The 25946-nt window shown below is 45.3% G+C and overlaps 1 protein-coding gene and 1 pseudogene across 1 annotated transcript; both read left to right on the top strand.

Annotated features, from left to right (window-relative positions):
- Positions 1 to 1641: 1641 nt before the first annotated feature.
- On the top strand, positions 1642 to 2896 carry LOC123404991 (annotated as a pseudogene).
- A 14712-nt stretch (positions 2897 to 17608) lies between these two features.
- On the top strand, positions 17609 to 23319 carry LOC123401438 (3-isopropylmalate dehydratase large subunit, chloroplastic). The gene is made up of 13 exons (XM_045095254.1): positions 17609 to 17755; positions 17824 to 18285; positions 18383 to 18451; positions 18535 to 18651; positions 19188 to 19262; positions 19366 to 19443; positions 19522 to 19617; positions 19782 to 19831; positions 20493 to 20547; positions 20635 to 20766; positions 21670 to 21717; positions 21793 to 21951; positions 22901 to 23319. Exons 1-13 carry the CDS (start codon positions 17702 to 17704, stop codon positions 23039 to 23041), a joined length of 1536 nt encoding a protein of 511 aa, XP_044951189.1. The 5' UTR covers positions 17609 to 17701; the 3' UTR covers positions 23042 to 23319.
- The last annotated feature ends 2627 nt before the right edge of the window (positions 23320 to 25946 follow it).

Genomic DNA, 25946 nt, shown 5'->3' on the forward strand with positions numbered 1-25946 from the left:
TATTATGGTTTCAAACAAGGCATTAGTCTAATTTTTTTTTTAATTACAAGTATTTAGATACAATGAGAGTATTTGTGACCATTTGGGCTTTATTCCAGGCTTTCAACCTCGGGCCATCGGGCTGGGCTGTCCATGAACACTTGCACGGTCTTCCCCCAAACGAGCCAAAACATTCATGTCTTATTCTCATAGAAGAACACGGTGCTGAGGAGCTCATGAACCTTAGATATGGTAATGTTTGACAAAGTTAGTCTGAAATCAAACAGACATCTTTTTCTGTCTGAAGAACAGGAAAATGCTGAGGACCTCATGAACCTTAGATATGATAATGTTTGACAAAGTTAGTCTGAAACCAAACAGTCATCCTTTTCTGTCAGAAGAACAGGGAAATGGTGAGGAGCTCATGCCTCGTGGGGTAGCCCCCCTCACATCCATCTGAACCGTTGGACAAGCTAGGACGTGATCCGTGCGCTCACGACCTGCCCCAGCTCCCACGCCGGTGTGTGTGGATATGCACGTGGGCGTACGCGTGGCCAGCCAGTGGCGCACTGACACGAGTGAGACGGCAGTGTAATTAAGGTTCAGACAGACCCAGTGGGAAGCCTTAAGAAGTCGTAGGGGTCAAGAAATCTGCGAACGTAGGGGCCAAGGGAGCCCATTTCTTCAATAAAAAACGCTCCAAATGGAGCTTAGCTCACCACGTATGAATCTTTGGCTCTTTGCTACTGACTTCTGTGTGTGGCGCTGGGAAATTCCAAAGCTGAAAAAAGTTTGTTGCTTTTAAAACAAGACGAAAGTTGAAAAATACATATATACCGTTCTCTTTCGTCAGAAGAATCTCTCTCTAATAATAAAGCAAATAGAGTTTCGTTTGTTGTGGCATTTTTACAAAAAAGTCCCTTCATTTTTAGTTAATCAACCCGCAATCCTTTCTTAAGTGGATAAAAACGTTTCGTCTGTCGTACATCTTTGCGGAAACACACTTTCAAGCCCGCAGTCCTTTGCAGCCCTCCCTCCCCTCCCCCTCCCGGCCGCCCCTCCTCCCCCTCCTCTTCCTCCCGGCCACCCCTCCTCCTCCTCCTCATCCCGGCCGCCCGTCCTCCTCCTCCTCCCTCCCTCCCTCCCCCTCCTCCTCCTCCCGGCCGCCCGTCCTCCTCCTCCCCCCCCTCGATGGTGGGTGTGGAGATCCGACGCTCGCTCGAGGGCGCGGAGGAAGGCGTCCGTGGGGTGTCGCCCGTGCTGGCACTCAAGCGGCGGCACTCCATGCGGAGCCGAAAGGCCGCAGCGTTGTCGGCGACGTGCCGCAAGGCCCGTGGCCGGCCGGAGGGCGTGGTGATGGAGCTGGAGGACCTTGGCGCTGGGTATACCTGGAGCTGGTCGTAGAGTATGGCGTCGGCGAGGGCGCGGTAGGACTAACAGAGTGAGCGCAAGGGTGTCCGCCCACTCTGGGCATGATGCACTCAGCACTCGCGAGCGCGCCGGCTGGCACCGGCGAGGTATCTTCTGGAGGGCGGGGGTGAGTCATGGGGATACGTTGGCGAGGTGTGTGTATATATGCATGCACGGCCGAGTAGTAGATAGATTATGTAGTACGTAAAATACAGTACATATGGTAATTAACTAACTGGTCGCCGTGCATGCATGTACGAACGAACGCATGCAGACACGTTCAAGCTGAAGTAGGAGCCCGGGAAGACGTACCTGCTGCGCCTCATCAACGCCGCGCTCAAGGACGAGCTCTTCTTCTCCGTGGCCAACCACACGCTCACCGTTGTCGAGGTCGACGCCGTGTACGTCAAGCCGTTCACCGTCAAGACCCTGGTCATCTCCCCGGGCCAGACCACCAACGTCCTGCTCGCCACCAAGCCGGTCTACCCCGGCGCCAACTTCTACATGTTGGCCCGGCCCTATTCCACCATCACGCCCGGCACCTTCGACAACTCCACCGTGGTCGGCATCCTCGAGTACCGCAACCCCGGCTCGCCCTCTTCGTCAAGCTTCGACAAGGCCTTGCCCATCTTCAAGCCGATGATGCCCTACTACAACGACACCAACTTGGTCACCAACTTCACGACCAAGCTCCGCAGCCTCGCCACAAAACAGTACCCGGCGGCCGTGCCGCAGTCGGTGGACAGGCGCTTCTTCTTCACGATCGGGCTGGGCACGCTCCCGTGCCCCAAGAACATGACGTGCCAGGGGCCCAACGGCACGCAGTTCGCGGCGGCCGTACGTGAACAACGTCTCCCTCGTGCTCCCGTCCACGGCGCTGCTGCAGTCGCACTTCACCGGCCTCACCAGCGGCGTCTACGCAGCCAACTTCCCGGTCATGCCCCTGTCGCCCTTCAACTACACGGGGACGCCGCCGAACAACACCAACGTGGCCACCGGGACCAAGCTCCTCGCGGTGTCCTTCAACACGTCGGTGGAGCTGGTGATGCAGGACACGAGCATCCTCGGCATCGAGAGCCACCCGCTTCACCTCCACGGATTCAACTTCTTCGTGGTCGGGCAAGGCTTCGGCACGCTGTGAACGACCCGGCCAAGTTCAACCTCGTCGACCCCGTCGAGCGCAACACCGTTGGCGTGCCGGCCGGCGGGTGGGTGGCCATTCGTTTCCTCGCTGACAACCCAGGTATACGTGAAACACAATGCACTGATAAGAACCTTAATTAACTTGTGAGATACTCATGCATGTACGCAACTGTTGTTGTTGTTGTGTGTATGCATATGCAGGTGTATGGTTCATGCATTGCCATTTGGAGGTGCACACGACGTGGGGGTCTGAGAATGGCGTGGCTGGTGCAGGACGGCAGCAAAGCCGAGCCAGAAGCTGCTGCCCCCGCCGTCTGACATGCCCAAATGCCGAATGGATCACTTCACCACACCTGATGCTTAATTTGGTCCCCCTCATTTTGATTTACTCGCCAATTTGCGATTGTTTTCTCCCGCGGGAGATTTTAGTGTGTTTAGCCCGTTCATAGCTGACTTTCTTACAATTCTTTTTTATTTTCACCACTTTCTGATGGACATGTTTTGATACTTCTTGAATAAACAACAATGTGAAGAAATGCACGAGAAAAAAATCGAAATGTTTATTTTTGTGAGCATGCATTTATTCTAGCCACGGGCCTTGTGATAAATACAGCCCAACTGACAACCGTTCCTCAAAAAAAAAGGGCCTATGATGGATGTTTGAACGGTCCAAGTCGGGTGCAAACCCATGAACCAGGAAAGGTGGGCCTGGCCTGGAACATTACAGCCTTCATTCCAAAATCTATATACCTACTAATAAAAAAAATTAGATATTCTTAGTTCGTCGTGCTATTTTATAAAAAGCCCCGATATTTATAACAATAAATCCACAATACATATCAAATATTTTTAAAAATATTCATATCTTCTAAACCGTAATTTCAAATTTAACATGTTATATATGGGCTTTGATTAGAAAAATATGTAGAATCTAAATATGATGTTATTTTACGTGTTAACAATTTTAAAAATACTATCTAAGATGCAATCTTAATCAATAATGCATTACCCGTCTTTCTTTCATAGCGGTACCAATTCGGATTGTGGATGAACATGCCAGCAAAATCAGGATTAGAGACGAAATTGAAGATCATTTGACCGTTTCTTTGTATGTATTAAATCTACATGCAAACCATATTTAAATAGAAGACATGTAAAATCTTGAACCGCGTTTTTTAGCTAAGATCATCTTTGTTTGGGTCGTAGCTATAAATACTTAAATTATAGACCACTTTTTGTAAATTAAGAGTATGTGGAATTCTTTTCTCCCGTTGCAACGCACGGGCCCTTTTGCTAGTAAAATATAATCCGTGTTTGCTATTAATTCTCATAATCTCTCTATTTGCTAGATTTAGTCTAAAGTACAACTGGGTTATACTACAAAATGAATCCTCATCCAAGCAAGCCCTTCTCCTTCAAGGCCGTGGAATTTGTGGAGTTTTTTCCCCAATAAGACGGTGTGAAAATTTTGATAGCATTTGACTGTTTGAAGAATATGATAGCATTTCTATGTCTAGTTATGCGGTTATATCTACAATATACATCTAGGATTTTCATGTGAAAATATAATGAAAAAAGAAGGGTGTGTGCCTATAACTTATTCTAAAAAACTGCTTAAAATTATTATTAAAACTTAATAATTACCATTTTTTTGCCAAACTTGCTTAAGATAAGTTTAATAAAATGATAGTCACGAGCTGACAAGCCTAAGAAAATCTTGCCAGCCTTTTTTATGTGTATATGTAATGTGGGGCTTTAGTGTGGTTTGTCGAAGGACATCTTCAACACGAGTCGTTTATATGGGCACTTAGAAAAATTAAAATATGTGATAAAACTAAAGAAATATCAAGTGATGGTTTGCTTCAGCGTTGGACGCTAATTTGCAGGCCCTAGCAAGAACGGGCAGTTGCACGCCTGCCCCGTTACTTTAGAGCATCTCTAGCAGACCCCGTATAATGCGGACCCGCAAAAGCCATTTACAGTTCACGAAAAACGGGTTTTACGGGCAGGCACGGGTGTGGACAGAGAGAGACCCCCCAAAACGGATTCGTATAAAAGCATATTCGCAGAAGATGCTACTATAGGGGTCTTCAATGCGGGGTCTGCTCGGGCGCTATCCTGTCGACCGGCAAACCGAATACCCCATAAATCAGAATTACTCATCATGTGCAAAATAAGTAGAATGCCAATATTACAAATACAGTAATTATCCAAATTACAATACTTATTCAAATCACCATAGCAAACTAAATGAATGTCACACAGGAACACAAAACTTGTCCCCGTACACAAATCACACATGAATGAAATGAAAATGAACGGATAAATGGATGGAAAAATGGAATGGTACTATTCCCTAGTCCTTTGCCAGTGGTGCTCAATGAGATCGTTGTGAAGTTGACAGTGTGTGTTTGCATTTTCAATCTCCCTGTAGGTCTGAAGAAAAGCTCTGATTCGGTTAGGGTCTCTAGCTGGTTTGACACGGCTGCCCACATTGTCATAGAAGAACTCCAAGTGCATGCCTCTCTTATCTTCAAGAATCATATTGTGAATAATACAGAGCATGTCATGATATTTTTGAAGGATCACTTGTCCCAAAACCGAGCAGGACCATGAACAATGGCAAACCTAGATTGCAAAACCCCAAATGCTCTTTCAATGTCTTTTCGGGCTGCCTCTTGTGCCCTTGCGAATTTAGACTCTTTCCTTCTTTGGGGGTCTTTGATGCTCTTCACAAATGTGCACCAAGAAGGGTATATACCATCTGCAAGATAGTATCATTTTGTGTATTCATGCCCATTGATAGTGTACTTGCAAGCGAAAGCATCACCACTAGCAAGTCTAGCAAGCAAATGAGACCGTTGCAACACATTGATATCATTTAGAGTACCTGGCATACCAAAAAAGCAATGCCAAATCCATAAATTATGTGAAGCTACATGAAAAGACGTGGATGTCGCCTAGAGGGGGGTGAATAGGCGCTTTAAAATAATTACGGTTTAGGCTTGAACAAATGCGGAATAAAACTAACGTTTAATTTATCAAGCACAAAACCTACAACAACTAGGCTCACCTATGTGCACCAACAACTTATGCTAAGCAAGATAAACAACTAAGTGATAGCAAGATATATGACACTAAATAATATGGCTATCACAAAGTAAAGTGCATAAGTAAAGGGTTCGGGTAAGAGATAACCGAGGCACGCGGAGACGATGATGTATCCCGAAGTTCACACCCTTGCGGATGCTAATCTCCGTTGGAGCGGTGTGGAGGCACAATGCTCCCCAAGATGCCACTAAGGCCAGCGTAATCTCCTCACACTATCGCACAATGCAAGATGCAATGATTCCACTAAGGGACCCTTGAGGGCGGTCACTGAACCCGTACAAATGGCAAACCTTGGGGGCGGGCACCGATACCCGTACAAATTGCTCGGGGCAATCTCCACAACCTAATTGGAGACCCCGATGCTTGCCCAGAGCTTTACACCACAATGATTGAGCTCCGAGACACCACCAAGCTTCTAGGACGCCAAAGCATCCACGAAGAACAATATCTAGGGTACTAAGTACCAAAGGTAATAAGCTTCTCAAACTTCACTTCCACGTATCACCGTGGAGAACTCAAACGATGCAACTAATGCAATGACAAGGGCACACGGAGTTCCCAAGTCCTTCTCTCCCAAATCCCACCAAAGCAACTAATGCTAGGGAGGAAAATGAGAGGAAGAACGAAGAATAACACGAAGAACTCCAAGATCTAGACCCAAGGGGTTCCCCTCACTTAGAGGAGAAAGTGATTGGTGGAAATGTGGATCTAGATCTCCTCTCTCTTTTCCCTCAAGAACTAGCAAGAATCATTGGAGGGACTGAGAGTTAGCAAGCTCGAAGAAGATCAACAATGGGGGAAGAACACGAGCTTAAGAGATAAGGTTCAATGGGGAAGAAGACCCCCTTTTATAGGTGAGGAAAAATCCAACCGTTAAGCCTCACAGCCCGCACAGAGCGATACTACCGCTCATGGGAGCGGTACTACCGCTCGGTAGGTTCACCAACCATGCTGAGGCCACAAAAAACAGTCCGACGGAGCGGTAGTACCGCTCCTGGAGCGGTAGTAAAAAATTACTACCACTCCGAGGGCGGTACTACCTCTCCGGGGACGGTACTACCGCTACACAAGCGGTACTACCGCTCGCAGCAGGAGCGGTACTACCGCTGGATAGTGAAACTGTTGTAACTTTCGCATACGGACTCCGAATTCAACGAAACCAAGTTTGTTGGAAAGCTAACGACATGGGATAACACAATCTTGATAAAATATAAATAAGAATCAAGTGAGAAAATTCCCATAATAAAATGGTGAGAACCCTTCTTCGAATAAGACCGGTAAAAACTCCCAACATCGAAAACATCATAGAAGATGCATATGGACTCCGTTTTCGATGAACTCGAGCGTGTCATGAAGATGACCATAAGCTCTAAAACTCACAAAGAGAAATACCAAACAAGAACCAAGAAGTACGATGCAAGGATGCAAATGGTTTGAGCTCTCAACGAACGATACGATCAAGCTACTCACTTGAGATCCCCCCTTGACAGTACGATAGTCTATCCTAAAACAGAAAACCTATCAAGGGCAAACCTATACTGTACACCTCGTCCTCTTGAGCTAGATGACGATGATCTTGGCTTCCTCAAGATGGACCACCTTTCTTGCTTGTGTTGGCTTGATGAGGACTAGTTGATTGCCCCCCCCATACACACTATGGGTGAGCCGCTCTTCAGCATATCTTCACAAGTCCATTGCCACCATCCTCCACCACTTGACGTCATCCTCAATGGGTTGTATGAGATCTTCCTCTTGACGCAAGCCCATGGAAACACACCTAATCCCACATAGAACTCTCAAGAAGACCATAGGTTAGCACACAAATACGTACTGGACAATGCTTACCATACCATGGGATCACTTGATCCCTCTCGATACATCTTGTACGCTTTGTGTGTTGATCATCTTGATTTACTCTTTGTATGACGATCTTGATCAACCTTGTGTCTCTATGACCATTCTTTGGATAATACCTTGAATACCACATTGGTCATCATATAAACTCCTTGAACCCAACAGATGGACTTCAAGAAGTGTCTATGGACAAATCCTATAAATATAACTTAAGGCAACCATTAGTCCATAGGAATTGTCATCAATTCCAAAACCACATATGGAGATATATGCTCTAACAACCATTAGCTGTAAGATGGAGGAGAACAGTTCTGTCAGTGAGCACATACTCAAAATGTCTGGGTTACACGGTCGTCTGACTTCGCTTGGAGTCGAACTTCCGGATGATGCTATAATTGACAGAATCCTCCAATCTCTCCCACCAAGCTACAAAGGCTTTGTGCTTAACTACAACATGCAAGGGATGGAGAAGACCATTTCCGAGTTGTACTCGATGCTCAAGTCTGCAGAAGTAGAAATCAAGAAAGAGCATCAAGTGTTGATGGTCAACAAGACCACTAGTTTCAAGAAAGGCAAGGGTAAGAAGAACTTCAAGAAAGACGGCAAAGTTGTTGCCGCGCCCGGTAAGCCAGATGCCGGGAAGAAGAAAAAGAACGGACCCAAGCCTGAGACTGAGTGCTTCTATTGCAAGGGAAAGGGTCACTGGAAGCGGAACTGCCCCAAATACTTAGCGGACAAGAAGGCCGGCAACGTTAAAGGTATATGTGATATACATGTTATTGATGTGTACCTTACCAGTGCTCGTAGTAGCTCCTGGGTAGTTGATACCGGTGTTGTTGCTCACATTTGCAACTCAAAGCAGGAACTGCGGAATAAGCGGAGATTGGCCAAGGACGAGGTGACGATGCGCGTCGGGAATGGTTCAAAGGTCGATGTGATCGCCGTCGGCACGCTACCTCTACGTCTACCATCGGGATTAGTTTTAAACCTTAATAATTGTTATTTAGTACCAGCTTTAAGCATGAACATTGTATCAGGGTCTTGCTTAATGCGAGACGGCTACTCATTTAAGTCAGAGAATAATAGTTGTTCTATTTATATGAGTGATATGTTTTATGGTCATGCTCCGCTGGTGAATGCTTTATTCTTGATGAATCTCGATCGTGATGTTACACATATTCATAGTGTGAGTACCAAAAGATGTAAAGTTGATAATGATAGTCCCACATACTTGTGGCACTGCCGCCTTGGTCATATCGGTGTTAAGCGCATGAAGAAGCTCCATACTGATGGACTATTAGAGTCTCTTGACTTTGAATCAGTTGACACATGCGAACCGTGCCTCATGGGCAAGGTGACTAAGACTCCATTCTCTGGAATAATGGAGAGAGCAACCGACTTATTGGAAATAATACATAATGATGTGTGTGGTCCAATGAACATTGAAGCTCGCGGTGGTTATCGTTATGTTCTCACCCTCACCGATGATTTGAGTAGGTATGGGTATATCTACTTGATGAAGCACAAATCTTAGACGTTTGAAAAGTTCAAGGAATTTCAGAGTGAGGTTGAGAATCAACGTGACAGAAAAATTAAATGTCTACGATCTGATCGTGGAGGAGAATATTTGAGTCACGAGTTTGGCACACACCTAAGGAAGTGTGGAATCGTTTCACAACTAACGCCGCCTGGCACACCGCAATGCAACGGAGTGTCTGAACGTCGTAATTGCACTTTAATAGATATGGTACGATCTATGATGTCTCTTACCGACTTACCGCTATCATTTTGGGGATACGCATTAGAAACTGCAGCATTCACTTTAAATAGGGCACCGTCTAAATCCGTTGAGACGGCACCGTATGAACTATGGTTTGGCAAGAAACCTAAGTTGTCGTTTCTTAAAGTTTGGGGCTGCGATGCTTATGTGAAGAAACTTCAACTAGAAAAGCTCGAACCCAAATCGGAGAAATGCGTATTCATAGGATACCCTAAGGAAACTATTGGGTATACCTTCTATCTTAGATCCGAAGGTAAAACCTTTGTTGCCAAGAACAGATCCTTTCTAGAGAAAGAGTTTCTCTCGAAAGAAGTAAGTGGGAGGAAAGTAGAACTTGATGAGGTAATTACACCCCCTCTAAAACAGGATAGTAGCGCAGCGCGGGAAGTTGTTCCTGTGGCGCCTACACCAACTGTAGAGGAAGTTAATGATGATGATCATGAAGCTTCGGATCAAGTTACTACTGAACCACGAAGGTCCATAAGGGCACGCTCCGCACCAGAGTGGTACGGCAACCCTGTGATGGAAATCATGTTGTTAGACAATGGTGAACCTTCGAACTATGAAGAAGCGATGGCGGGCCCGGATTCCAACAAATGGCTTGAGGCTATGAAATCCGAGATAGGATCCATGTATGAGAACAAAGTATGGACTTTGGTGGACTTGCCCGATGACCGGCGAGCCATAGAAAATAAATGGATCTTCAAGAAGAAGACTGATGCAAACGGCAATGTAACCGTTTACAAAGCTCGACTTGTCGCAAAGGGTTTTCGACAAATTCAAGGAGTTGACTATGAAGAGACTTTATCTCCCGTAGCGAAGCTGAAATCAGTCCGAATCATGTTAGCAATTGCCGCCTTTTATGATTATGAAATTTGGCAAATGGACGTCAAAACAGCGTTCCTTAACGGGAACCTTAAGGAAGAGTTGTATATGATGCAACCAGAAGGTTTTGTCGACCCTAAGGGTGCTAACAAAGTGTGCAAGCTCCAGCGCTCCATCTATGGGCTGGTGCAAGCATCTCGGAGTTGGAACATTCGCTTTAATGAGGTGATTAAAGCGTTTGGGTTCATACAGGTTTACGGAGAAGCCTGTCTGTACAAGAAAGTGAGTGGGAGCTCTGTAGCTTTCCTCATACTGTATGTGGATGACATATTATTGATGGGGAATGATATAGAGATGTTGGAGAGCATAAAGGCCTATTTGAACAAGAGTTTTTCAATGAAGGACCTTGGAGAAGCTGCATACATATAGGCATCAAGATCTATAGAGATAGATCAAGACGCCTCATAGGTCTTTCGCAAAGTACGTACCTTGACAAGATATTGAAGAAGTTCAATATGGAAAACTCAAAGAAAGGGTTTTTGCCAGTTTTGCAAGGTATGAGATTGAGTAAGACTCAGTCGCCGACCACGGCAGCAGATAGAGAGAAGATGAGTTCTGTCCCCTATGCTTCAGCCGTGGGCTCTCTAATGTATGCCATGCTGTGTACCAGACCTGATATAAACCTTGCCATAAGTTTGGTAGGGAGGTACCAAAGTGATCCAGGTATGGAACACTGGACAGCGGTCAAGAATATCCTTAAGTACCTGAAAAGGACTAAGGAAATGTTTCTCGTTTATGGAGGTGACGAAAAGCTCGTCGTAAAGGGTTACGTCGACGCTAGCTTCGACACAGATCCGGATGACTCCAAGTCACAGACCGGATACGTATATGTGTTGAATGGTGGGGCAGTGAGCTGGTGCAGCAGCAAGCAAGAAGTCGTGGCAGCATCTACATGTGAAGCAGAGTACATAGCTGCTTCAGAAGCGGCTCATGAAGGAATTTGGATGAAGGAGCTCATCACCGACCTTGGAGTGGTTCCAAGCGCGTCGGGTCCTATGACACTCTTCTGTGACAACACTGGAGCCATTGCCATGGCCAAGGAGCCCAGGTTTCACCGGAAGACGAAGCACATCAAACGCCGCTACAACTCCATCCAGGACCATGTCCAGAGTGGAGTGATAGATATTTGTAAAGTACACACGGATCTGAATATTGCAGACCCGTTGACTAAACCTCTTCCACGAGCAAAACATGATCAACACCATAATGCTATGGGTGTTCGATACATCACAATGTAACTAGATTATTGACTCTAGTGCAAGTGGGAGACTGTTGGAAATATGCCCTAGAGGCAATAATAAAATGGTTATTATCATATTTCCTTGTTCATGATAATCGTCTATTGTTCATGCTATAATTGTATTAACAGGAAACAATGATACATGTGTGAATAAATAGATCACAATGTGTCCCTAGCAAGCCTCTAGTTGGCTAGCTCATTAGTCAATAGATGATCATGGTTTCCTGATCATGGGCATTAGATGTCATTGATAACGGGATCACATCATTAGGAGAATGATGTGATGGACAAGACCCAATCCTAAGCATAGCACTAGATCGTATTGTTCGTATGCTAAAGCTTTTCTAATGTCAAGTATCTTTTCCTTCGACCGTGAGATTGTGCAACTCCCGGATACCGTAGGAGTGCTTTGGGTGTATCAAACGTCACAACGTAACTGGGTGACTATAAAGGTGCACTACGGGTACCTCCGAAAGTGTCTGTTGGGTTGGTACGAATCGAGATCGGGATTTGTCACTCCGTGTGACGGAGAGGTATCTCTGGGCCCACTCAGTAGAACATCATCATGAGCTCAATGTGACTAAGGAGTTAGTCACACGATGACGTGCTACGGAACGAGTAAAGAGACTTACCGGTAACGAGATTGAAGAAGGTATAGGTATACCGACGATCGAATCTCGGGCAAGTTCTATACCGACAGACAAAGGGAATCGTATACGGGATTGTTTGAATCCTTGACATCGTGGTTCATCCGATGAGATCATCGTGGAGCAAGTGGGAGCCACCATGGGTATCCAGACCCTGCTGATGGTTATTGGCCAGAGAGGTGTCTCGGTCATGGCTGCCTGTCTCCCGAACCCGTAGGGTCTACACACTTAAGGTTCGATGACACTAGGGTTATAGGGAATTGTTATACGAGGTTACTGAAAGTTGTTCGGAGTCCCGGATGAGATCCCGGACGTCACGAGGAGTTCCGGAATAGTCCGGAGGTAAATATTGATATATAGGACGGATGGTTTCGGACACCGGAAGTGTTTCGGGCGTCACCGGTAATGTACCGGGACCACCGGGACCACCGGAGGTGGCCACGGGGGACCACCGAAGGGGGGCAACGACCCCGGGAGATAAGGTGGGCCAAGTGGGGGTGGGAACCAGCCCCTAGATGGGCTGGTGCGCCTCCCCACTCAGCCCAATGCTCAGGGGAGAGAAAAGGGGGGGGAACCCTAAGCCAGGTGGGCCTAAGGCCCACCAGTTGGTGCGCCACCCCCTCCTCCCCCTCTGGCCGCCGCACCTCCCATCTGGGGGGCTGCCGCACCCCCTAGGGTGGGAACCCTAGGGGTGGCACCCCCTCTCCCCTCCCCCTATATATATCAGGCACTTTTGGCCATTGAGACACACTGTTTTCTCTCTCTCTCGGCGCAGCCCTGCCCCTCTTCCTCCTCCTCTGTGCCGGTGCTTGGCGAAGCCCTGCCGGGAGACCTCGTCTCTCCATCGACACCACGCCGTCGTGCTGCTGGAGTTCTTCCCCAACCTCTCCCTCCTCCTTGCTGGATCAAGGTGCGGGAGACGTCACCGGGCTGCACGTGTGTTGAACGCGGAGGTGCCGTAGTTCGGCACTAGATCGGAATCGCAGCGAGTACGACTGCATCAACCGCGTTCTAGCAACGCTTCCGCTTAGCGATCTTCAAAGGTATGAAGATGCTCTTACCCCTCTCTCGTTGCTGGTCTCTCCATAGGAAGACCTGAATAAGCGTAGGAAAATTTTGAATTTATGCTACGTTACCCAACAGATGCCAATAAGGCCACCGTAATCTCCTCACGCTATCGCACAATGCAAGATGTCGTGATTCCACTAAGGGACCCTTGAGGGCGGTCACCGAACCCGTACAAATGGCAAACCTTGGGGGCGGTCACCGATACCCGTACAAATTGCTTGGGGCAATCTCCACAACCTAATTGGAGACCCCGACGCTTGCCCAGAGCTTTACACCACAATGATTGAGCCCCGAGACACCACCAAGCTTCTAGGACGCCAAAGCATCCATGAAGAACAATATCTAGGGTACTCAGTACCAAAGGTAATAAGCTTCTCAAACTTCACTTCCACGTATAACCGTGGAGAACTCAAACGATGCAACTAATGCAATGGCAAGGGCACACGGAGTGCCCAAGTCCTTCTCTCCCAAATCCCACCAAAGCAACTAATGCTAGGGAGGAAAATGAGAGGAAGAACAAATAATAACATGAAGAACTCCAAGATCTAGACCCAAGGGGTTCCCCTCACTTAGAGGAGAAAGTGATTGGTGGAAATGTGGATCTAGATCTCCTCTCTCTTTTCCCTCAAGAACTAGCAAGAATCATTGAAGGGATTGAGAGTTAGCAAGCTCGAAGAAGATCAACAATGGGGGAAGAACACGAGCTTAAGAGATAAGGTTCAATGGGGAAGAAGACCCCCTTTTATAGGTGGGGAAAAAAATCCAACCGTTAAGCCTCACAGCCCGCACAAAGCGATGCTACCGCTCATGGGAGCGGTACTACCGCTCGGTAGGTTCACCAATCATGTTGAGGCCACGAAAAATAGTCCGACGGAGCGGTACTACCGCTAGGGAGCGGTAGTAAAAAATTACTACCGCTCCGGGGGCGGTACTACCGCGGGTACCACGAGCGGTAATACCGCTGGATAGTGAAACTACTGTAACTTTCGCATACAGACTTCGAATTCAACGAAACCAAGTTTGTTGGAAAGCTAACGACATGGGCTAACACAATCTTGATAGAAATATCAATAAGAAGCAAGTGAGAAAAGTCCCATAAGAAAATGGTGAGAACCCTTCTTCGAATAAGACCGGTAAAAACTCCCAACATCGAAAACATCATAGAAGATGCATATGGACTCCGTTTTCGATGAATTCGAGCATGTCATGAAGATGACCATAAGATCTAAAACTCACAAAGAGAAATACCAAACAAGAACCAAGAAGTACGATGCAAGGATGCAAATGGTTTGAGCTCTCAACGAACGATACAATCAAGCTACTCATTTGAGAGCCCCCCTTGACAGTACGACAGTCTATCCTAAAACAGAAAACCCATCAAGGGCAGACCTACACCTTGCACCTCGTCCTCTTGAGCTAGATGACGATGATCTTGGCTTCCTCAAGATGGACCACCTTTCTTTCTTGCGTTGACTTGATGAAGACTAGTTGATTGCTCCCCCATACACACTATGGGTGAGCCGCTCTTCAGCATATCTTCACAAGTCCATTGCCACCATCCTCCACCACTTGACGTCATCCTCCATGGATTGTATGAGATCTTCCTCTTGATGCAAGCCCATGGAAACACACCTAACCCCATATAGAACTCTCAAGAAGACCATGGGTTAGTACACAAATACGTACTGGACAATGCTTACCATATCATGGGTCACTTGATCCCTGTTGGTACATCTTGTACGCTTTGTGTGTTGATCATCTTAATTTACTCTTTGTCTGACGATCTTGATCAACCTTGTGTCTCTATGACCATTCTTTGGATAATACCTTGAATACCACATTCGTCATCATATAAACTCCTTGAACCCAATAGATGGACTTCAAGAAGTGCCTATGGACAAATCCTATAAATATAACTTAAGGAAACCGTTAGTTCATATGAATTGTCATCAATTACCAAAATCAAATATGGAGATATATGCTCTAACACTACGACCTCCAGCACAATTGTTGCATCACGAGAGTTGCCACAATACATTCCCTGCCATGCTTTTGGGTAAATTTTCCAAGTCCAATGCATACAATCTATACTTCCTAGCATGCCAGGCCAACCTCTTCTTTCGTTAAATGCCATCAAATTTTTTGTGTCATCCTCGTTTGGTGCCCAAAGATATTGAGGACCAAAGGCACGGACAATCACTTTCGCAAACCTACACACTAACTCAATTGTACTATCTTCCCCAATGCAAAGGTACTCATCGGTATAGTCAGCCGGAACGCCGTATGAAATTACCTGCATAGCTGCTGAGATTTTCTAATATGCACTAAATTCCTTCAACCCGCGACATTCCTTCTTTGAGTAAAATATCGACAATTGGCCTTGCGAGCTTGAACAATTTTAACAAAGGAGGGATGTGCGCATATTGTACCTTCTCTAGAAGAGGTGCGGCGGGTATGTTGGATTGGCGGCGAAGTCGTCTCGCATCAGCATCTCGTTGCCGAGATGGCGATTTCGAGGAATGCAAAGACGGCCGACAGTCGATCCACGCCACCTCTTTTGGTTCTCGTATTCGTGCTCCTTCACGGCAAGGGCCATCACCAAGCTCTGCTGGCAAAATGTGAGAAGCATCCTCTCAACATCCGAGTCATCCAAAGAGGATGAATCCTCGAGTAGAAACTTCTACATAGGCTCAAGTCCATCTCCGGCGGTAGCTCTCCCACCGCCGTGTATAGGCGGCTCCGAGGGAGCCGATGCAGCGACTCGGCTGAAGAGGGAAGCGGCGAACCAGCGGTGCGATTCGCCCCGAAGATTCGGCTGATAGCGGCGCCCCAGAGCCAGCGGTGGACGGGGGGAACCAATGGCGGCACGGAGGCGGAAGGGGTGGGGAAAGGGCGCGGGCTGAAGCGTCCGTCCCGCCAACCATTTCCCTGCGACACAGGGCACCGTATAGGCGAGGCAGAAACGTGCGTTTTCGCGGGTCGAGGAGGGGATTTTACCGCATCCCTAAAAAAATTACGAATCGAACAAGTTTATGGGGTCTGGTCTGGTAGCATTTCCCGCCCCGACCCTTATTTTGATGGTTATTTTACGGGTCAGGGCATTATACGGGGTGTGCTAGAGATGCTCTTAGCGCCCGCTTCCACTTCCTGCGTCGAAGCTTCATGTGACGCCAGGAATTGAGGGTCCAACCATCCTTCAATCAGGAATTAGTTTCTAGCGTCCCCATTGGACATGTCCTAAGATATGACTTGAACTAAACACTCATCTAAATTGATTAATTTTTCAAACCTTGGGAGTGACAACTTTTGACAAACTTAGCCACAAATCAGAATGCCCCGTAATTACCGTAGCTATATTTATTCAACTTCTCTCCAAAGAAACAGAATAAAACCTACATATGCACAATACTCAACCAGTTAAACCACAAATAGCTACATGTAGTAGGAGAAAACCTAATCACGTTCTTATTTCAATTCTCGATGCATTTACATGGAGTTCCTCTCGTCTTCCTCCCTAACCCTAGACGAATAGAGCAAGCTCTTCCTCCAAGCTTCACCGTCGAGCTCGTGGATTCGCCTCCTCTCTACCTACTGCTCCGTCGAGCCCATGGATTCGCCTCCCCTCTGCCTGGTAGACGATGGTTGGAAGGGGAATCCCCGTGCCTCCACTTCAGTTAGTAGTTTAGGTTAGGGGTTTTAGTCCTCGCAGGTGTGATGCTTGGGCGGATGACGGCGCTTCTTCTTTGATTTTGTCTTCTGGGCTCCAATCTTTTTAGAGTACTTCCGTCTGCCGTCTCCTTGAGGTAGTGATGTTAGCATTTCTCGTCATGTGGCGAGATTTGATGCCAAACGCTTCAAACCAATTCAAGGGTTTAACGACGACGACTGCGGTTCCAGAGCACTAGTCATTAGAGACACGTGCATGAAGACTTTTCGGCTATCACCTCAAAGGTCAAGCCTGCTCCGGTAGGAGCATGTTCGCTCGTTGGTCTCGAAATTTCGATGTATTCGTATTTTATTATGTTTGAGATGTTTTGTATCTATAATTACGGTGACTTTTTATAATAGCTCCGATTCTTTGCAAATTAATAATTCTCGACACATTTCTCAAAGGATATGGAGGGGCGCAATTTCACCTTAGGCGAGTGGATTTTCGGTGCCAACTCAAAATAAGAGAAAAAGATAGTACCGGTGAAAAAAAAGGCTAAAATTCTTAACTGGAACCACCCTAAAATCAGGTAAAAACTCGTTTACAAGTAAACCCAACGCTGATAGTATTTGTAATGTAATCCGAACAAACCACTAAACGTTGATTCGATTTCTCATCTTGCCTTTTTGCGACACTCGACAGAGTAGAATGCAAAAAATCCCCGTTGTGTTACAGACACCTCAAACCCCACGCGCCACCGTCCATTCCCAATCGGACGGTCCAAATCGCACACGTAACCACACACACCCCCTTATATTACCTTCCGCCTGTGACCCCCCTTCGCCCACACGCCCGACTCGTGCTCGCCACGGCCGCACTACCCCCCCCAATCCCTCTATTGACCTCAAGGTGTTCGACCGCTCGCCGCCGCCGCCATGGCCTCCATCTCCGCCGCCGCCAAGGCCACCTCCGCCGCCTTCGCCCACAAGGTCCCCTCCCCTCCCCTCCCCTCTCCTCTCCCCCCTCAAGCTTCTCACCCGTGCTCTCCCCGCCGCAGAAGGAGCTCGCCGCGGCGGCGCCGCAGCAGCAGCAGCGCGCGAGCGCCAGCAGCCGGCGCGCGCGGTCCGGGCGCGGGCGCGTGCGCGCGGTGGCGACGCCCACCCGCGCGCCGCGCTCCCCCGCGTCCACCGGGTCGGTGAAGAGCCCGATGACGACGACGGAGAAGATCCTGGCGCGGGCGTCGGAGCGCGCGAGCCTCGAGCCCGGGGAGAACGTGTGGGTGGACGTGGACGTGCTCATGACGCACGACGTCTGCGGCCCCGGCACCATCGGGATCTTCAAGCAGGAGTTCGGGGAGGACGCCAAGGTGTGGGACCGCGAGAAGGTCGTCATCATCCCCGACCACTACATCTTCACCGCCGACGAGCGGGCCAACCGGAACGTCGACATCCTCAGGGACTTCTGCCAGGAGCAGAAGATCAAGTACTTTTACGACATCAAGGACCTCAGCGACTTCAGAGTATATCTATCCCTTGCCGATTCATCTCCATTTATAAGCTTAAAAAGGCAAGATTTATGTCATGTGCTTAAAAAAGCTTTGGACGCTTTGGCTGTAGGCAAATCCGGACTACAAAGGTGTTTGCCACATTGCGCTCGCACAAGAAGGTCACTGCCGACCAGGCGAGGTATTTTTACTGACTACACTAAGTGCTGGAAGCTTGTGGTTTTGCTGTACATGCTTAACCTGGTTCATGGTAATGTTGTGTAGGTTCTCCTTGGTACTGATTCGCATACCTGCAATGCTGGAGCCTTCGGTCAGTTTGCAACTGGAATCGGAAACACTGATGCTGGTTTTGTCATGGGAACTGGAAAGGCTCTTCTCAAGGTATGCAAGCATGTTAAATTGCTTCCGGATAGAATTTGAAAATAGTCTTATCATGAAAAAGGTTGGGACATATCTTTCTCTGTCTGAGCAATCTTTGGTTCTGTATCTCAGTCATGTGTCAGGGTTTCTTCATTTGTTTCTCACATTCTGTACATTATTATATCATATTGTATCACACTAAACTACAGTTTATTGCGCAAATATGGAAACTTAAGATGTGCATTTGCTAGAAGCAACTATAAGTTTCTTTTTGTTTATACTTATATGTTGGACCATCCAAACATACTTCATCCAATGCAGAGATATTAGGTGTAGTATCCGATTATGGCACCATTCAAACAGCTGTTATCGATCTCTTTTCCATTTTTGCATCCTGTATGCTTCTCACATTCTGTTTATTTTTAGTGTGATAAAATATTGGTTTTTGAAAATGCTATCTCTTTTCATATTGTGGAGAACTTCTCTCTATTTTTTTCCTGCATACAGGGTGCTCCCTATGGAAAAATGGTGTTTTGATCTGTTTAATCTTATTTCAGGTGCCCCCAACCATCAGGTTCGTATTAGATGGAGAAATGCCACCTTATTTACTTGCTAAGGATCTGATTTTACAAGTAAGCCAACAAAATAGTCTCAGTTATGCTACAATTTATTTATTTTGTTAGGTGTTTCTCATTGTAACCGAAATGTCTCATCCTTGGTCATATCTGTTTACAGATTATTGGCGAGATATCTGTATCTGGTGCTACATACAGATCGATGGAGTTTGTTGGATCAACAATAGAAAGTCTAACTGTATGTTCCATGTTCATAACTGGGTTAATCAGTTGTCATTTAATGTAAAACTGAGCTTAATGTTTTCACACTTGCTAGATGGAAGAACGAATGACACTGTGCAACATGGTTATTGAAGCTGGTGGAAAGAATGGTGTTGTGCCTGCTGATGAAACTACATTTAAGTACCTTGAGGTATTGAACTACCTTCTGAATGTTAATAGTAGTACCGAGGCAGTGTGCTTTTTTCTCCCTCAAAGTTTGAGATAACCACTGGGGGAAACAATTTACAGTTACTAGCTAACAATATTTTTATATCATGGTAATTGTGACATCATCTGCTATCCTCTACACTGCAGGGTAAGACATCGGTCGAATATGAGCCTGTCTATAGTGATGCTCAGGCCAGGTGACTACAGTTTCTCCTTGCTCTTCTTGTTCTTGAGATATGTACATAAATCTAGACAATATAATTAAAACTGTATTTCTCATACAAACCATCACTAGTTGACTTCGAACTAATCAATAGGTGGTCATCTCTTTTGCATTTTATGGACATAAAGGTTGGTCCAAGTCAAGATGAACAAAGTCTCCAGTAAACAATGCCGTTGATTGCAATCAAAGTTTGCATGTTGATTAATTATACAGAGAGTAGGGGTCTTGAAGTACTTTGTGCAGGGTACTTACAATAAATTTAAATAACTGGTTCTCACTACTTTCTTCAGCTGATCACAATAATGTGGAACTCGTTAGACTTGGACATAATTGCCTAACTGTAGTGCTTCTCAGTAGGCATCATCCTTTGGGAAATTTAGAATGTCCTTGTGCTGTTACAAGATATCCTTCCTGTGTGGCACATAAGCATACGAGCTTTCACAATATATTGCCCATATTTTCTGATGTCTTGCGTCCGAGAATGTGAATGCTGTTATCGTGTTTGTGTTTTTTTCCTTCTAGATTCGTCATTAAATGGTCTTTGTGTCATTTTATGAATGGTGTTATGACATATTGGCATATGTGCAAGTTTTTATGTCTGTTGCTCTAATATTTGATGACTTTTTTGATTTCAGATTTTACAGTGACTACCGGTTTGATGTATCTAAATTAGAGCCAGTAGTTGCGAAGGTTTGTTAACTGTTCTACTGTTTTGCATTCTCTGTTTTTTTTTTGTTAGTTCTCTTGTATAATGATGTAATCTCCATGACTGTGCAGCCACATTCCCCTGACAACCGTGCTCTAGCAAGAGAATGCAAAGATGTCAAGATTGACCGAGTCTATATTGGTTCTTGCACTGGTGGTAAGACTGAGGACTTTATTGCTGCTGCAAAGGTGTTCTTAGCTTCGGTAAGAAGCTTAAAACCATCTTCTTTGTAGCTTGGTGATGTATAGTCAGGATTATGTTTTATTTTTATGCATTTTGGCATACAGAGGTATCGGCTATGTATTGTGAGACTTGCAGAGTATGATTATTCCAATGGTTTGACTTGTTTGTTTCTTATAAGTTTTGTATGTTGTCTTCCCTCTGTATACTGTGAAAAGTGTTGTAGGTTTTCTGTAATTAGGCCTGGCAGTGGGCTACATAAGCTTATCCTGCAGTGCTAATGAATAAGCTAGTATTATTATCAGGACAGGTTCAGTATCCACTTCGAATTTATTGGATCTAGTTTTAGGACTAACTGGTATTTTTTGGGTTAAGGGACACACATATTGTTAAGCTAAAAAAAAGGGACAGACATATTGTTCTTCTTTTACTGAAAGTGCCTAATGTGGGCCAGGTTTGGGTTCAGCTAATTGGTCCCGCATACATGGACAACCATCAATGCACAAAGGGCAGTAGTGGTTTCATATAGTTATGTTTAGATTATGGGGAACGTTGAAGGCCGAATGGGTTGGCATGTTCTGGGGTCAATGTACAAGGATCAAATTAAGTTGTGCTTTGGTTGAACTTTAGTATGATTGAGTTGTGACCAAGGACCACTTATAGAGAAAACTAATGTCATTGTTTGGATCATTATTAGAATTTATGCATCTGCCTCACTGTAAGAGTTCCAACTTGACTGACCGTATGGCTGAGCGACATAAAGTATTATCATTACTAACTTATTTATCAGTATGCAAATCTTGGGCAATCCTTTTCCTGTAGTTCTTTGTGCTCAATCCTAAATATGCATCTGTGATATATTGCAGTAATTAAATCATACAAATCCATGATTACTTGACTTGCTACGAATTGTTTCCTTAATACAGGGCAAGAAGGTTAAGGTTCCCACTTTTCTCGTCCCTGCGACGCAAAAGGTGACAATTTGTGATAAAATATATGGATACAATCGTCTTCCAGTTTGTGTTACTAAGGAATGTGAAATATTGCAGGTGTGGATGGACGTGTATAGCCTCCCCGTACCGGGATCTGGTGGCAAAACATGTTCCCAGATATTTGAAGAGGCTGGTTGTGATACACCAGCTAGTCCTAATTGTGGTGCTTGTTTGGGTGGTCCTCGTGATACATATGCACGGATGAATGAACCTACGGCAAGTATCTTCTAATATTTCCAAATATATTTCTGTACAATAGACACGCCGCTTGATATAAATGTAGAAAGGGGACTTCTGTAGTTCTGAAGTGTTAGGGCCTGTTTGGGACCGCTCTGCTCCATCAAAATCAGTTCCGCTTGAGCAAATCCACTTTAGAGCAGTTTCATATAGGAGTTGCAACCATTTCAAGAGAATGTTTGGCTCTCATTTAGCTCCAGCTTCACGAATGAAAAATTTGGTGGAAAGGATCTATTTGATTGGATGAGAGGTAAGAAACGAAGGGGTATCCACTTACTGGTGGCAGTGGTGGGTAATTTTCTTCCAACTTAGCTTCTATAATTTTATGAAGCACCTCGTAGAGAGCTTTACAAAAAACAAGGAGTTGGACCCCAGATTCTAGTTTTTTTCCGGAGCGGTATATCGTGGAGCTACACCGTTTGGCTTACGTTTTCTAGAGCGAAGCTGAATTTTCTGGAGTAGAGCAGTCCCAAACAGGCTCTTAAGGTCTGTTATTTCTCTAGGTAAGACATTTGACCTCGAATACTAATAAATATCTGCTGTGCTAAAAAACAACATTCCTGAACTGCCATATCCTCACATTGTTGGCTACCTGGTTGCTATCTCACGATTTAAGTTACAGTATGAAATTGCTAGTCGAAGCCACCAGTTTGCTCTGTTCTCAAGCCTAGTGAACGAAACATACTCCCTCCAATCCATATTATTTGTTGCTGCTTAACAGGGAGTACTTAGCAGGCCTTACTACCACATCCTTCTGATTGGGGACACACTTGCATGAGATATCACATGTTTAGATGTTCATGAAACCTAGAACTGCAAAAGCTGTAGAACACCCTTTTGGTGTGTCAAGAGAAATGTCAAGCGCGGTGCCATCCGGTTTTGTTGACAGATTGTTTTGGTGATCTCAAAGTCATCTGTTTGGGTGCAGGTTTGTGTATCAACGACGAACAGGAACTTCCCGGGCAGGATGGGCCACAAGGAAGGGCAGATCTACCTGGCTTCTCCCTTCACTGCGGCGGCCTCGGCGTTGACGGGATATGTCACAGACCCCAGAGACTTCCTGTCGTAGAGATCTTGAAAACAACGTATTTGTGTCGCGGACCGTCCTGTACTGGTACTTTTTGTTCGTGTTCGGAACTGTAGTTTAGATTTCTGTGTGTGTGTCGTGATGAGAAATAAGTTACTCAACGAGTAGCAGCTGTAACTGAGAAAGGTTTTGTTGTATGCTTTTTCATTGGTATTACTGAGTGTGCGTAACTGTTACATCTTCCCACAAAGAACATTGTTACAGAATGATATTGTATCTACTCCCTCCGTTCACTATTATTAGATGATGTTTTATTTTTATTTTCTGAATTGGATGTGTAACTTGTACTCCCTCTGTATCGAAACATTTGTAGTTCTAATAGGCTACGTTAGCCTACTAAAACTACAAATATTTCGATACATAGGAAGTAATATTGAACGGATGAAGTGGTGCATTGTCTGGTAGCTGTTGATGTCGAACGGCAAATACATCAGAGTACCCATTTGATACGCTTGGACCTGTGCTTCGCCATCTCGATCTATCCATTGTTGTTGCTACCATGGTGATGACATGCCCCGGTTCCTAGAAATGTTTGTAGTGTTGGTGCTGAAGAAACCTGAAGATGCAACCTTGCTGCTGGCGATGGTGGTGAACCAGGGAGGTGGTGGCGGTGAGGTCAACAGACCGTTGCCGCCGCACCGGGGCGTTGTCGGCTTTCATGATGAATGGCAGCGGCCATTCGCCTTTCTTGCTCGAGAACTTGCGACTTCTGTTCGAAACCAATCCCATCTTATAACTGGAACTGGTATAACTGCAACAGGTACAAGGAGTGAGTGGGAGCTCTAATTATCGACAGAAAGGTGCCAAATTAACGGAGAATAGTCACTCACCAACTATGCCTCAAGCCTGACTCTTTGGGAGCTTTGCTTAACACAGGCGGTGGAGCTTCCGGAAATTGCTTTTGAAGCTCGACCTTCATGAAGGCCTTTAAATTTGAAATTCAAATTTCATGACAAATTTATATTTTTACATTTCAAAAAAAATTATGTAAACAGATATAGAGATAAGTGTGGACGTAACACACATGTGTAAATTTTTAGAAAAAAATACGTTGAAACGAGGACTGTATAAAAAAGATAAATTTAAGGCTTTTTAACACATGATCTTATTCATCGTTTCAGGCTATGAATTTGCTTTTTTTTGTGCAGACCGTATTTCAAGGAATTTCATCCTAAAATTTTACACACATACACATAATATCCTTCTTTACTTGCATACATTTTTTTTTAGATTTTTATGAAACCGAAAGTTTGAAATTTGTTTTTTTTTTAAGTTTTGGCTTCCATGGAGCTCGGCCTCAAAACGTCCCTTCTCGTGGAGCTACACACAAGTAAAATAGTGTCATGTTTATACTTATTAATAGCTACACACATCCACAAAAGGGGAGATATATGGTGCACCGAACTACGGTAGCACATTTTAGAATGTTTGGAAAATTCTGAAAACAAAATAGGACATTCATACAATATTAATGTATTTTTTTAAATAATAATTCATTCTGATTTTTTTTGTAATATAGCATAACCAATTTTTTAAAATACAATGAACTTTTGTAATATATGGTGAACAAATTTTAAATACACCTTGATTTTTTTTTTGTAATATATAATGAGCAATTTTTGATACATTATGAACGTTTTTATAAAGCATGATGAACTCTTTCGTAGTTTGCGGTGAACATATTTTTAATAATGTCATTGTGCGGCAAACTTTTTATGTAATATTACTATAAAGGGAACGAAAAATAAAAAAGGAAGCAGAAAAAAAAGAAACAGAAAAAGAATCAAAACAGAAAAAAAACTAATCCACAGAAAACCGGAAGCAACAGGGCAGTGGTGTGCGCCGGTAGTCCGGCACAGCCTCTCCCGTCGGTCCTGTATACACCGCCCGATTGGGCAAAGACGCACCCGTCAGATTTAACTCTTTTCTCCTCACGGGTTAACTCTCTTCTTCCCCAGATCGCATCACCTCGTCCCCGCAGAACAAGACCTCCAACACGAGCGGATGCCGACCTCCGGGCCGCCCGTCATCGCCCGCTCGCAGGGGCGGAGCGTCATGGATGCAGCTCCGCAGCCCGCGCTCGCCATGGATGGATCCCGCGCCCGTCGCCCGCGCACGTCATGGATGCAGCTCCGCCTCGCCGACGCATAATGGATGTAGCAAAAAAATCTATCGATAGTAGCAAAATAGAAGAACAGTTGCAGTAAAATCAGCTCACCGTCGCTGCCGGTCTCAGCTTCGGCGTGATTAATGTAGCAAAATAAAATCTGCCGGTAGTAGCAAAATCATAGGAAGGTTGCAGCAAAACATCTCGCCATGGTCGTCGGTCTCAGCTCTGCCATGATGGATTTAGCAAAATTCCTCATCGATGGTAGCAAAATGCAACAACGGTTGCAACAACGATTTGAATGTCGATTGTACCAAAAAAAATGGTTGTAGGAAAACAGTGGTTGTAGCAAAACTGTTCGCCGGATGTAGCTTTTTTCATTGCCGGTTGTAGCAAAAATCAGAATGTCATGTATGATGTAGCAAAATGCAACATCGGTGGTAGTAGAATGTGATGCTGGTTGTAGCAAATAGTGACGCCGGTTGAAGTTTTTTATCTAGGCTTGCAACTTTTTCTTCAATGGTTGCAACCTTTCTATGGGGCGGTTCTAAGGCCCTGTTTGATATCAATAAGTCAGGTGACTTAAAACCAGTGACTTATAAGTCACGCCTGTTTGGTTGTCATCTGATTTATAAGTCACCTTCCCATGCAAAAGCAAGTGACTTATAAGTTTTAAGTTGGCGTGGAGCAACTTATGACTTATAAGTTGGGGTGACTTATAAGTTGGGTTTGTTTGACAAAATAAGTCACTTTTTGCACTTTTCAACTTATAAGTTGATG

This window comes from Hordeum vulgare, chromosome 6H (assembly GCF_904849725.1).
Source record: "Hordeum vulgare subsp. vulgare chromosome 6H, MorexV3_pseudomolecules_assembly, whole genome shotgun sequence".
Taxonomy (NCBI): domain Eukaryota; kingdom Viridiplantae; phylum Streptophyta; class Magnoliopsida; order Poales; family Poaceae; genus Hordeum; species Hordeum vulgare.